We start from the raw sequence: 13,975 nt of genomic DNA, 5'->3' as shown, positions 1-13,975 counted from the left end.
AACACCCCCCCCCCCATCTACGTCCAGATAGGCCCCTGAACTTCCTCAGGGTGAAATGGAGTCACAGCCCAAATCATTTCCCTTTTCGGGGCCAAGTTCCTCATCAAATGTGGAAGGCAATAGTTGTTTCTGCCTTTTTCTAGTAACAGCATTGGGAAAGCTCAGTTTTCCTTTGGACAGCCATCTCCCAGAGTCAGTCCATGTTTTGAGGGGAAGATTCGACCCCAGGTACCAATCCCTCCGTTGTCAAGTTTCTTTTAGCTGTAAATCTGAGTTCCGTATATCCCCATTTTACAGAAGGGGCCAACTGAGGCTCATGGAGACATGGATTTAGCCAAGGTCAGCCACAGAGCCCGGAAAAGAGATTGGTACTCCAGGTGGGCGTGACCCTTAAGCAGAGAACTCTGCCTAAACTGTCATTGGGGTGCCCTGCTCTGAGGGAGAAAGTCACCTCCAGGGGGCGGAGCTATATGACCAAAGAGGAAGATCCCACACCTTAAGGGGTGTGGCTAGCGCTCAGTGGGTGGAGCCAGGCCCGGAGCCTATGGAGTCAGAAGGGTGGGGCGAGACCGGACTGTGTCTAGGTGACTCGCGCCTGCGCGGAGGGCCCGCAGCAGCGCCGCGGGCTGGGACTCCGGAGAAGCTTCACTGGGTCTCCCGGGGCGCTTACTCCAGTGTTTCGCATCCGTAGCTGGGTCCGGTCCGACGGTCCGGCTGGGCCATGAGCCAGTGTGCGGAGGCGGCGGCGGTCGCGGCCACTGTGCCGGGCGCGGGCATGGGGAAAGCCGGGCTGCGGCCGCCTATGGTGCCCCGCCAGGCGTCCTTCTTCCCGCCGCCTGTGCCCAACCCTTTCGTGCAGCAGACGCGGATGGGCGCCGCGAGGTGTCTCCAGGTGAGAGCGTGGGTCTGACGGTGGAGGCAGACGCAGGTGAGAGATGTGGGACCGAAAGAGGAGGCAGATCCAGAGAGGGATGTGGGTCTGAGAGAGGAGGCAGATCCAGGGGAGGGGTGCGGATCTGAGAGGGGAGGCGGAGCCAGGTGAGGGAGGTGAGGGATGTGGGTCTGAGAGAGGAGGCAGATCCGGGGGAGGGGCCTGGATTGGCGGGGAGCTGTTGTCTGAGAGGAGTGTGGATATGATGGGGAGGTGTCCTGGGTGGGGGGCGCAAGTCTGAGAAGCAAAGGCTCTGCGGGATAAAGAGATGCGGATCTGCAAGGTGAAGCCTTTTGAAGAGACCATAAGTCTGGAAGGGGCAGAGATGTGCGTATGAGAATAGAGGGCACTTGGAGGATGGTCCGAGGGTGTGTGAGAGGAGAAAATGCAAAGAACATGTGGGTCTGAGAGGTAGGTCCTAAACAGGAGAAAGCTGAGCCAGTGGCAGTGGAGACATTCCATGCGGAGAAGGGAGATCAGTCTGTGACAAGAGCTTCAACTTGAGTTTGTTAGAGTGGAGGGCTGGGCAATCTATAGGAAAGTGGGCTTGGGGAACTATTTTCTTTCTTTCTTTCTTTTTTCTTCTGCCTTAGGGAAGGAGAGGAGTCAGTCTAGGAGGTGAAGAGTGAGGGAGAAGGCAGAGAACCCAGGTCTGGAATTAGAACAAGTAAGGCTGGGGTGATCCAGCTGAGAAGGAGCGTCAAGGATAGGAAATCATAGTCTAGGAAAAGGGATAATGTGGGTCAACTTAAGGTATATCAGAAGTCTTCACCCTGATTCAGTTCTGAATCAGTCTTCACTCAAACGCTTCTAGATTCAACACTTCTCCAAACTTTCTTCCACTGTTAAAAACTGCTGAATACAAAAAGGAAGTTTCCTTTTCTTTCCTTTTTCTTGTAAAACGCTCTTTTACCATTAGCAGTTACAATTCGGTCTGTGGACTTCCTCTTTGGTGCAGTTAGCGATCAAAGAACAAGATAGAGTGTGCAAGCTACGTTTGTCCTGTGTGCTCTGCATGAAAAAAGAGGTTTTGATGTTTTCCTGTCCATCTCACGTATTTCTTTACTTCAGATTAGAAATCGTGTTATTTTTGCATAGCCCGCTTATATGCACTGAGACTTGTCCCCCGCAGTGGGTTAGAGTAATGGTAAATGGGGGTCTGTTGCAGAAGGGTGTGAGAGAGGAAGAGGAAGATAATGTAGTAATACCTCTTTGTAAAGAAACTAAATGTTTAAAAATTTAATCTTCGTGTCTTTAAATGGACAGGTGCCCCCTTTGTATCTTAAAATTTCTGAAACATTTCTAAATACTATTACTCAAGACTATTACTCAAGATTAATTTTAGTCTGATTTGGTCAAAGTAGTCATTCTTCAATGTAAATATGTCTATTTGGCTTCATGTTTTGGAGAGAGGACCAAAGTGGTATATTTATAAAGAGACTAATTGTTGGTGTTGGTTTTCTTTTTCTTTTCTTTTCTTTTTTTCATAGCATGGCCTGTTACTATTTGGAGAGCACTTTGGCATAGCTTTACGAGAGCTGTAGTATAATGGAAAGATGACTAGTCTTAAATCGGGAAACCTGCTCAGGCTGTGCCGTTTTATCAGTTCGTTGTATGACTTTGGCCAAGTCACTTAACTTCTTTGAACTTCGCTTTTCTTATTTATTAAATTGAAAGAGTCTTACACCAAAGAAGGGTTAAAATTAAGTGAGAAAATGTGTGGAAGAATCTGGACTGTTTGGTGATGTTAATATTGATAGTTATGCTATACTATGTTGCCTACAAATCTTATACTGTATTTAAAATTTATGATTTGTATTGAATGGAATTGAATAGGTCTAGATTTTTTATGTTTTGTTTTGTTTTGTTTTTAATTAAAAATGTAGACTGGAGATGGCTACAACAATGGCTTCAACAGTCTAGGCAAAGGGAAGATTTAACCAGACATGATTGAAAAACAGTATTGTCTGTATTATCAAGTTTAAAAGATCAATATGCTTTCACTTAAGTATGACTTACTATGATCAATTCAGACTAAATTTAACCTTGAATAATGATCAATATCTTGCTTCAGGGCTGTTGTCACTTTTGTATCTCATTGTAGAACTTAGCTTTGCCCTTCCCCTTCTCTTTTTGACAGTTTAAGGTCCTGCTGCTTAGTGGCATGGAAACAAGTAGCCTAGCTTTCATTTCCTCAATAGAATATGGAATTGAAATAAGTGTTTGGTAGTAATTGTGGGTCATTTATCATACCAAAAGTATTTGTTAAATATCATTGTGTACCAGGCACAATGCTAATTTCTGGAGATATAGCAGTGGACAAGAGAAACAAGAACTCGGCCTATGAAGAAAATCCAGAGAAGAAGATTACGTTAATAGAGTGTTGAAAGCAGGTCTCCCTCCAAAGATGATGCATTACCAAATGGGAATATGATGGGCAATCCTCTTATTTTGTCAAAGAGTTAATCAAAGTTGGTTTATTTACTGTTAAACACTATTATTTGTTGCAGACCTGGAAATGGCACACAAAAAAATTTGCCCAATATTTGACAACTTAATTAAGGTGTTCATTCACATTTTGAATGTGAGTTAGCTTATGTGAATATACTATAACCTCATTCTAACTCTATCTTCAGGATCTATGCTATGGTCTTTTCTTGCAGTAAAGATTATTTCTAGGTCATTTTGCAAGGCTGTTTGCAAGGCTTATTTGACCCGCCTTGGAGGTCACCCACTGCAGTCTTTTCTCCAGGGGTGTTTGCCAAAACAATCAGAGGCAATTGCTTAACGTGACAGCTACCTGAGGCAGTGACTAGTGATTGGAGTGAACAATAGGCTTAACCAAACAGCTTGCAAGAAGAAGCAAGGGAATGAGATACCCTTAGGGGTTTGACATATTCATGGGAATCTAGAAGGGTATCTACATGTATAGGTCTGTGTGTATTCCCAGGACTATGCACGTGACCTGAAAACAACAACAACAGAGACTATCCTAAGCTCTCATCTCTAGCTAACCATCAGGCTTTGTACAAAGAGGAGGTAAAAGCTAAGACAGAGCTGTGGACTTCCACTTGGCTATGTGTTGAAGGTGTGTTCCAACATGTGCACAGAGACTCTTCACAAACATTGAGGAACTTACTGATTCCAGGCGCTGAAGGAAATCTTATCTAATATTAGCTGACTCCCAAACTAATTGGTCAGAGACTTCAGTAGCCACACATGACCCATGACGAAGAATACATCCTTTATAGAATTACATCATAACAGTTACTGAACAAGCAAATAAAAACAACAGATAGCAATAACGATGCACCTTGGTGATGGAAGAGAATCTGATTTTCAGAATTGTTACTTATTTAAAATGTTTGGTTTTCAACAAAAAAAATTGCAAAATATGCAACAAACAATAAAGTATGTCCCATAATAGCAGTCAATAAAAACTATCTCCAAGGATCCCAGATGTTGGACCTACTATCCAAAAACTTTAAATCAGCTATTTTAAATATGTTCAAATAACTAAAGGAAAAAAACCATGTGAAAAGAATCAAAGGAAAATATGAGACAGTGAATCACCAAATAGAGATGATCATTAGAGATAGAAATTATTTTAAAAAGAACCAAAAAGAAGTACAATAACTGAAATGAAAAATTCACTAGAGGGACTCAACAGCAGACTTGAGCAAACAGAAGAATCAGCAAATTTAAAGATAGTTCAATTGAGATTAATTGATCTGAGGAACAGAAAGAAAAAAGGTTGAAGAAAAGTGAATAGAACCTCAGAGACCTGTAAGATAATATCAAGTGTATCAACATAAGCAGAATGGGAGCCACAGAAGGAGGCAAAGAATTTTTGAAGAAAAAATGGCTGAAAACTTGCCAAATTTAGTGAAAAATATTAACACATTCAAAAAGCATAATGACTTCTGAGTATAATAAACTCAAAGATATCCATACCTATACATATCATAATCAAACTGTTAAAAGGCAAAGAAAGAAAGAGACTCTTGAAAGCAGAGAGAGAGAAGTAATTCATCATACAGAAAAGGATCCTGAATAAGAGTGATGTCTGACTGCTCATCAGGAACCATGGAGGCTAGAAGGCAATAGGATGATATACTCAAAGTGCTGAAGGCAGAATATTGTCAACCAGGATTTATATAGTCAGAAAAACTATCCTTCAAAAATAGTGGAGAAATTAACAAAAACAGAAGGTGTCACTAATACACACGCTCTGAAAGAGATACTGCAGGGAGACCTTTGGTTGAAATGACACTAGAGAATAACTCCAATCCACATGAAGAAATTAAAATACTGGTAAAGATAACTACGTGTATAAATATAAAAGACACCATAAATATAATTTTTATTTGTAAATCTTTTGTCTTCTATGTGATCTTTTTAAAAATTAATTAATTAATTTATTTGACAGACAGAGATCACAAGTAGGCAGAGAGGCAGGCAGAGAGAGAGGGGGAAGCAGGCTCCCCGCTGAGCCGAGAGCCAGATGCGGGGCTCAATCCCAGGACCCTGGGATGATGACCCAAGCCGAAGGCAGAGGCTTTAACCCACTGAACCACCCAGGCACCACTGTCTTTTATGATTTAAAAGACAACTACATAGGGACACCTAGGTGGCTCAGTCAGTTAAGCATCCAACTCTTGATTTCAGCTCGGGCCATGATCTCAGGATTCTGGGATCAAGTTCTGTATTAGGCTCCACACTCAGTGGGGAATCTGCTTCTCTGCTTCTCCCTTTGCCCCTCCCCTGATTCATGTGTACACATATGCTCTCTCTCTAAAATAAATAAATCTTTTTTAAAAAGACAATTACACAAAGCAATGTTTAGAAATCTGTGTTGATAGATATACAATGTATAAGATGTAATTTATATGACAAAATTAGCAAACAGGAGGAAGGAAGAAATAGAGTTGAGCTATTAGAGCACAATTTTTATATCCTATTATAATTAAGTTGGTATTAATCCAAGCTAGGTTACTGTAAATGAAGTTAGGAACACTTAGGGCAACCACTAAGAAAATTAATTTTTAAAAAAGTGACAAGGGGGGGTACCTGGGTGGCTCAGTGGGTTAAGCCTCTGCCTTCGGCTCGGGCCATGATCTCAGGGTCCTGAGATCGAGCCCCGCTTGGGGCTCTCTGCTCAGCAGGGAGCCTGCTTTCCTCTCTCTCTCTGCCTGCCTCTCTGCCTAATTGTGATCGCTCTCTCTCTGTCAAATAAATAAATAAATAAATATTTTTTTTTAAAGTGACAAGGGAATTAAGATAGTACACTAGAAAATATTACTTAACATAAAAGAAGGTAATAATGGAGAACTAGAGAAATGAAAAAGACATAGATATGTAGAAAGCAAGTAGCAAAAGAGCAGATGTAAATCTTATCAGTAATTATGTTAAATATAAATGGAAGCAAGAGATGGAAGAATTGATAAAAATATACAATCCAACTCTATGCTATCTAAAAAGACACACTTCAGATTCAAAGACCCAAATAGGTTGAAAATAAAAGAATAGAAAAGATATACCATGCAAACAATAACCAGGAGAGAACCAGAGGGGCCATATTAATATCAAATAAAAAAGATCTTAAGACAGAAATTGTTACTAGAGATAAAGGAAGACACATTACAGTGATAAAAGGGTTACATCATCAAGAAAACAATTAGAACCATATATGCACCTAACAACAGAGCACCAAATACACAAAGCAAAACAAATTGAAGCAGAAAATACACAATTCAACAATAGTAGTTAGAGACTTCAATTCCCCACTTTGAGTAGTGGTAGAACAATGAAACAAAATATAAACAAGGAAAAGTCTTGAACAACACTCAACTAAGAAATATATAAAGAGAGCAGTCCATCCAGCAATAGCAGAAAACACATTTTTCTCAAGTGCCCATGGAATATTCTGTAAGACTATTATAATAGGCTATAAAACAGGTTTCAATAAATGTAGGAGGATTACAATAATATAATGTATGTCATCCAACCACAATGGATTGCAATTAGGAAAAAATAAGAAATTGGGACACCTGGGTGGCTCAGTGGGTTAAAGCCTCTGCCTTCGGCTCAGGTCGTGATCCTGGGGTCCTGGGATCAGGCCCCACATTGGGCTCTCTGCTCGGCATGGGGCCTGCTTCCTCCTCTCTCTCTGCCTGCCTCTCTGCTTACCTGTGATCTCTGTCTATCAAATAAATAAATAAAATCTTTTAAAAAAATAAGAAATTTAGGAAATTCACAAATAAGTGGAAATTAAATTACTGCTAAATAATCAATGATTCAAAGAAGAAATCATAAGAAATATTTGTAAATACTTTGGGATGAATGAAAATGAAGACAGTGTGTAAAAAATATGTGGCTAGCATTACCTTGATAACAGCATCTGAAAAAATATAAGAAAGGGTTACACTTCTATTCAACATTAAACTGAGGGTCCTAGCCAGTGCAATGAAATAAGGGAAGAATTACAAGACAGAGAGATGAGAAGAGAAAGTGAATTTTCTCAGTCAGAGAAAATCAAATACCATATGATTTCTCTCATATGTGGAATTTAAGAAACAGACAAATAACAAACAAAATAAGCAAAGGGGAAAAGAGAGAGACAAACTGAGAAACAGACTCATAACCACAGAGAACAAACTGATAGTTACCAAAGGGGAAGTGGGTGGGGGGATTGGTAAGATAGGTGACGGGGAGTAAGGAATGCACTCTTCCTGATGAGCACGGGGTGATGTATGGAATTGTTGAATCACTATATTGCACATCTGAAACTAGTAGGACACTGTAATGTTCCCCTAACTAGAAATTAAAATAAAATCTAAAAAAATTAAAAATACAAAAAGAAAGGAAAAAATATAACTATTTATTTCACAGCTGTCATGTTTGTATATGTAGAACATTCTAAAGAATCTACAAAATGGCTAACAGCTAGAACTAGTAAGTGAACTTGGCTAGGTTATAGGACATAAGATTAAAATTTAAAATCAGTTACATGTTTATATACCAGTAGCAAACGATTGCCATGTAAAATTAAACTATCTTGTTTATAATAGCAATAAAATAACATTAAACAATTAGGAATATATTTAACCAAAAAGATTGAAAACAACAAAACACTGTTATGAGAAATTAATGAAACTTTATATAAGTGGAGAGATGTTTTATGTTTGTAAATTGGAAGAGTCAATATTATCATGGTGATAATTCCTCCCAAATTGATCTATAGATTCACTGAAACCCTAATAAAAATCCCAATAGACTTTTTTGTTTGAGTAGAAACTGACAAATTAATTCTGAAATATATGTGGAAATACAAAGGAACTAGAGTAGCCCCAAAAAAGTTTGAAGAAGAAAACACTGCAGAACACAGTACTTGATTTCAAAACTTACTAAAACAAAACAAAACAAAAACAAAAACAAAAATAGCTGCAGAGTTGAGAGAATGGGGTGTCAACAGAAGAATAGATGAACCAAGCAATGAAACATAATGGAGAGCCCACACATGTGTGTTTGATTGATTTTTGATAAAGTTGTCAAGAAAATTCATTATTATCAGGTCTTTTCAACAAATGGTATTGGAACAACCAGATAGAGCTATGGATGAAAATGAACCTCGATCCCTAGCGCATACCACACACAGAGAGTAATTTAACATGGATCATAGACTGAAAAAAGCTAACACCATACAGCTTCTAGAAGAAGAGAATATAAAATAGCATCATGACCTGGAGGTAAGTAAAGATTTCTTAGAAACGACACAGAAAACTAAAACTAAAAATCGATAAATTAGTCTACATCAGAATTAAAATTCTTCTCATCAAAAGATACCATTAAGAAAATGAAAACGCAAGACGTGGACTGGGAGAAAATATTTCAGTACATATAACGACAAAGGTCTTGTATGGGGAGTATATAAAGAACTCCTACAAATTGATAAGGGAACAATTAACAAACCTGTAAAAATGGGCCAAAGACTTGAACAGACACTTACAAAGAGTTAAAGGAGTGACCAATAAGCACATGAAGAATGTGTGCAACCCCATTGTTCATCAAGGAAATGTGCACGAAGGCCACATGAGATATTATTTTATACCCACGTGAATGGCTACAAAGACTGACAACACCAAATGTTGATGAGGCTGTGGAGCAAAAAAAAACTTTTCATACTTCGTTGGTGATGTAAAATGGTACAACCATTGGAAAAACAGTGGGGCAGTTTCTTATAAAGTTAACCATACCCTGGGGTGCCTGGGGGGCTTAGTTGGTCACGCATCTGCCTTCGGCTCAGGTCATGATCCCGGGGTGCTGGGATTGAGCCCCACATAGGACTCCCTGCTCAGCGGAGAGTCTGCTCTCTCTCTCTCTCTCTCCATCTGCCTCTCCCCCTGCTCATGCTCTCTCTCAAATAAACAAAATCTTTAAAAAAAAAAAAAAAGTTAACCGTACCCTGACCCAACAGTTTCACTCCCGATGAAGTCAAAATCTATGTCCAGACAGAGACTTGAACATTAATGTCCATGAGAGCTATATTCATAATAGCTAAATGTCCATACAAGGAAGAATGGATAAATGAATCATGGTATATTCATACAGTGGAACAGTAACTCTGCTGTTGAAAAGGCTTCGCTACTGGTACATAAGGACGATGTAGGAGAATCTCAAAGATTTGAAGGGAAAGAAGCCAGACATAAAAGAATACCTACTGGGTGATTTCTGTGTGACAATCTAGAACAGGCGAAACTAGGGTGAAAAGGAGCCTGTCATTAGCTGCCGAGGGCCTGGGACGGTGTTCCGACTGTTGAGGGGCACAAAGGAACTTTTTTGAGTGATTGGACTGTTCTGTATCTTAATTGACGTGGTGTTTGCTTAGGGATATATATTTGAAGAACTCATAACCTGGGGTGCTTGGATGGCTCAGAAGGTTAAGCCTCTGCCTTCAGCTCCGGTCACGGTCTCAAGGTCCTGGGATTCAGCCATGCATTGGGCTTTCTGCTCAGCAGGGAGCCTGCTTCTCCCTCTCTCTCTGCCTGCCTCTCTGCCTTCTCGTGATCTCTCTCTCTCTGTGTCAAATAAATAAATAAATAAAATCTTTAAAAAAAAACAAACAACCTCATAATCTGCACACTTAAAGTAGATGCATTTTTTTTAAAGATTACTTATTTATTTATTTGACAAAGAGAGATTACAAGTAGGCAGAGAGGCAGGCAGAGAGAGAGGGGGAAGCAGGCTCCCTGCCGTGCAGAGAGCCCAATGCAGGGCTTGATCCCAGGACCCTGGAATCATGACCTGAGCCGAAGGCAGAGGCTTTAACCCACTGAGCCACCCAGGCGCCCCAAAGTGGATGCATTTTTATTTTATATCAATTATGCCTTGATAAAGTTGATTTTTGAAAAGAATACTAAGACCAAATGTTGGCAAGGGACCAAAATTCTCATACATTGCCGATAACACTTGGAACTATTACCACCACTGTGGAGAGCACTTTGGCAGTTTCTTATCAAGTTGAACTGTCTGTAACCCAGCAATTCCGCTCCCAGGATAAGAAAGGAAGACACATATCCGTGAAAAGGTTTGTACAAGAATGTTCATAGGGGTTTCAGTCATAAGAGCCCACGACTGGAAACAAGCCAAAGACTGATCAACAGAAGACTAAATAAATTGCCCCATATGCATACAGTGGAATCATATTCTGCAATCAAAAATAATGAATTACTCATTTACAAAATCACATAATTGAATTGCAAAAACATTACATTAAGCGAAAGAAGCCTTAGACACACAAGAATACATAATATATGATTCCTTCGTATGACGTTCAAGAACAGACAAAACTAATCTCTGGTGATAGAAATCTCGCATCGGTTGCCTAAGAGGCTAGGAAGAGGCCCGAGATGACTGGAGGGCAGACGTCGTCTGTGTCTTGATTGCGATGGTGGTAGGTACAAGAGTACACATTTATCAGAACTCACTGAACTATCTACTGAAGAGCTGTGCATTTCCTTGTATGTAATTTTGACTTCAAACACGCACACATGCACACACATAATTTGACAGAGATCAAATTAGATCTTAAATCGTCTGACAGAAAAGTAGGATCATTTTGGTGTTCCTCATAAATTATTTGATGATGCCCAGATTCACAGTAAGGGCCAGGAAAGGCAGAAGGACAGCGCTGTTTGAGTGGTGTAGTTGGCTAATAGAAGAAGGGTAATTTAGCATGCAGAAAAAAAGTCAATATGGTGGGACGCCTGGGTGGCTCAGTCTATTAAGCATCTGCCTTTGGCTCAGGTCATGATCCCAGGGTCCTGGGATCGAGTCCCGCATGGGGCCCCTGGCTCAGCAGGGAGCCTGCTTTTCCCTCTGCCTCTGCCGCTCCCCCTACTTGTGTGTGCTCTCTCTCTCTCCCTCTCTCTGACAAATAAATGTTTTAAATCTTTTAGAAAAAGAAGTCAATATGGTATAAGATTAAGAGCAAAGGCTTTGTAAACAAGCTGGGTTCAAACCCTGGTGCTGCCACTTAATAAGTATGATCTTAAGCAGCGTCACCTAAGTTCCTCTGTGCCATTCTCTTCCTGTATATAAAACAGCCTAAGGTTGTAGGAATCAAATGGGTCCCTATATGCCAAGTGCTTCTTGTGCCCACTATATAATGAACATTCATGTATTATTGGCCATTCTTATTAATTTCATTCTTATTCTTACTTGTTTTTTATTTTATTTTTTCCTTCTCCATCTTCTTATTGTTGTTAGTTATAAAGGACTGGCAGGTCTATAAAATAATGCACTTACTCATTCACACTCTAATGCGTTCATTAACACTCTTCCTTCTATTGATAGCTCTCAAAAACCAATTTCCCCTCTTACCTTGCTAGCTTCTGCTTGTCTTTCAAGATCATTCAGCCTTCAAATCCCCCAGGAAGCTTTCCCTGACTGCGTAGTGAGATACTGCGTTTCCCCAGCATCCTCTAGTCACTTTCCTTAATCAACAGATCAGGTGTTCTTATAGTACCTGGTTTTCTTCACTGTTGCTTTTGCTATATTGTAGGTGGTGTACAGCAGGATATAGTACATTATTTTTCTTTGAGCTGAGATTCATGTCTGGTGTGGGGTAATATTCAATTCATCCTTTAATGAACACATGAATGGCACAAAACTTTGCTCTTCTGTGTTTCTGGTTCGTAGCCAGAACATTAAAATACTGTCCATTCATCTATTTTTTTTTTTAACTTTGGCTTTCAGATTTTATTTCTTGGAATTATCCTGCTTCCAATCCGTGCCTTGTTGGTCGCATTAATTGTATTACTTGCCTGGCCATTTGCCGCCATTTCAACTGCATGCTGTCCTGAAAAGCTGACCCATCCAATAACTGGTTGGAGGAGGTAAGAAAGAATAATGTCTAAATGTTAGGTAAATCAAATAAAGAAGAGTTTACCATAGTTCAGTCCTCGATCGATAGCTTTAGCTACTGCTGCCAACTCAATAGTCATCATTTATTTCCATTTCTCAGATGAAACGGTTATTGATTCATCGTTTGGAGAAATTGCTGCCTGAGCACCTCAGGATAATCTGTTGAAGCTGTAATTTCCTAGTATTAAAATATTGTTTTCTGAGTTATTGCTGAAAAGCGATAGATCCCTTGTTCTGGAAGACCCAGGTAGTAGGCCTGAAACTATTACAGCTGAAAAATGCCTGCCTTCTGCTCTCCCTCAGTCTTAATACTTGCTTTTGTCCCTCTATAGTAACTACGTATTTTCTGCAGTGGCATAATTAAGCAGGTCAGTTACAGTGTATTGAATACTTCAGTGATTATTATTAATCACAGTTTAATTCTTAATCAGTAGGGCCTAGCTTTTTAAAACATCAGCGTAGAAGCAGAATGGAATTGCTTCTCGAGCATTATCTCATTAGGGGGGTGTTAGAGAATAGACTTATCACAAATTAACAAAGTCACTGGTCAAATTTCACTCCTCTTGGGCAGAGCCAACTTGTTGCCTTATGTTTATCCTGAGAGCGAAGCCTTTTAAAATGTGCATTCCTTGGAATGGGAAGCCATCGCTGAGTTTTAGGGCACCGTGGAACTTTCTAAAATTGTGCACATTTTTTTCTTTGTACGCAGGGTCCATTCCTTCCGTCCAAATCTCAAAGGAGAATGTCCTCCAAAAATTTTTGAAAACCACTGTTCTAGAAACTTTTAAAAATATGCAATTCACCATCCAGTTCATGTTCTAGTAAATAAATGTCAACATTCAGCCCAAGGCTGGTTTGAAACAGAAGTGAATCCAAGGCTGGCAGTGTCCCCAGAGAACTAATACCACCTCAATCCTTGCAAATTGCACTGCTTTGTTTTAGAGCTCAAGGTTGTATGTCACTAAAAATTACTTTATGAGAGGTTCGTTTTTTGGGTTTTGTTTTTTGTTTTTTGTTTTTTCCATGATGTGCCCATCCCTTTCAATTACCCCCTTGGTTTCTATCGTTAATGGCTTATGGAGCCCTATAATGACGGAGGGAATAGTCCAAGAATCCAGAAAACAGATTTAATAAATGTTAGGGGGGAAAAAAGTTCTATTTTTGCCAATTAAGCAACTGTCTCTACTTATTCTCAAACAGGTAACATTGACGTTAATTATGCAGCACCCAACTTTTAGCCTTTTTGAAATCATTTGAGTGGAAGTGTTCAACAGCTTTGAACATGGGATATTTTAGAATGCAATTGTCAAAATTTACATCGCCGTAAATCAAAAATAGGAGGTGTGAAAATTTGGTTAACGGGGTGAGCTTTTTATTCTTAGGTAAATGGACATCTGAACTGGATAGACTGAGAAGGAGAGATACAGTCATTTCCCCGTGCCCTCTGGAAAAGTGCTTTGGTTCTCTGTGTCTTACTTTCTCCTTACAGAGAAACTTCCTCAGTGGCCGGTTGCTTCCTAGCCCCTCACTGCATTTGACAAGACTGTTCAGAGAGTTAGACAGGAAGCCTATTTTTTTTTTCAAAGACTTTATTTATTTATTTGTCAGAATGAGAGAGAG

At 39.8% G+C, this 13,975-nt stretch overlaps 1 protein-coding gene across 2 annotated transcripts in view; it reads left to right on the top strand.

Moving 5' to 3' along the window:
• The first annotated feature begins 436 nt into the window (after positions 1-436).
• Positions 437-13,975, top strand: part of LPCAT2 (lysophosphatidylcholine acyltransferase 2) — a 67,347-nt gene continuing 53,808 nt past the window's right edge. Inside the window, exons 1-2 of one of the 2 annotated variants that reach the window (XM_080829548.1) lie at positions 437-892; positions 12,188-12,327. In XM_080829548.1, coding sequence (XP_080685674.1) covers positions 722-892; positions 12,188-12,327 — 311 coding nt within the window. In that variant the 5' untranslated portion in view covers positions 437-721. Of the gene's footprint in view, positions 893-1,095; positions 1,215-12,187; positions 12,328-13,975 lie in introns of those variants that run through there. The other variant, XM_080829549.1, reaches the window with a different exon arrangement.

The sequence above is a fragment of the Martes martes genome, assembly GCF_963455335.1.
Source record: "Martes martes genome assembly, chromosome: 17".
Classification (NCBI taxonomy): Eukaryota; Metazoa; Chordata; class Mammalia; order Carnivora; family Mustelidae; genus Martes; species Martes martes.
The sequence above is the reverse complement of the archived record's forward strand: the minus strand, read 5'-3'. Positions and strand labels throughout refer to the sequence as shown.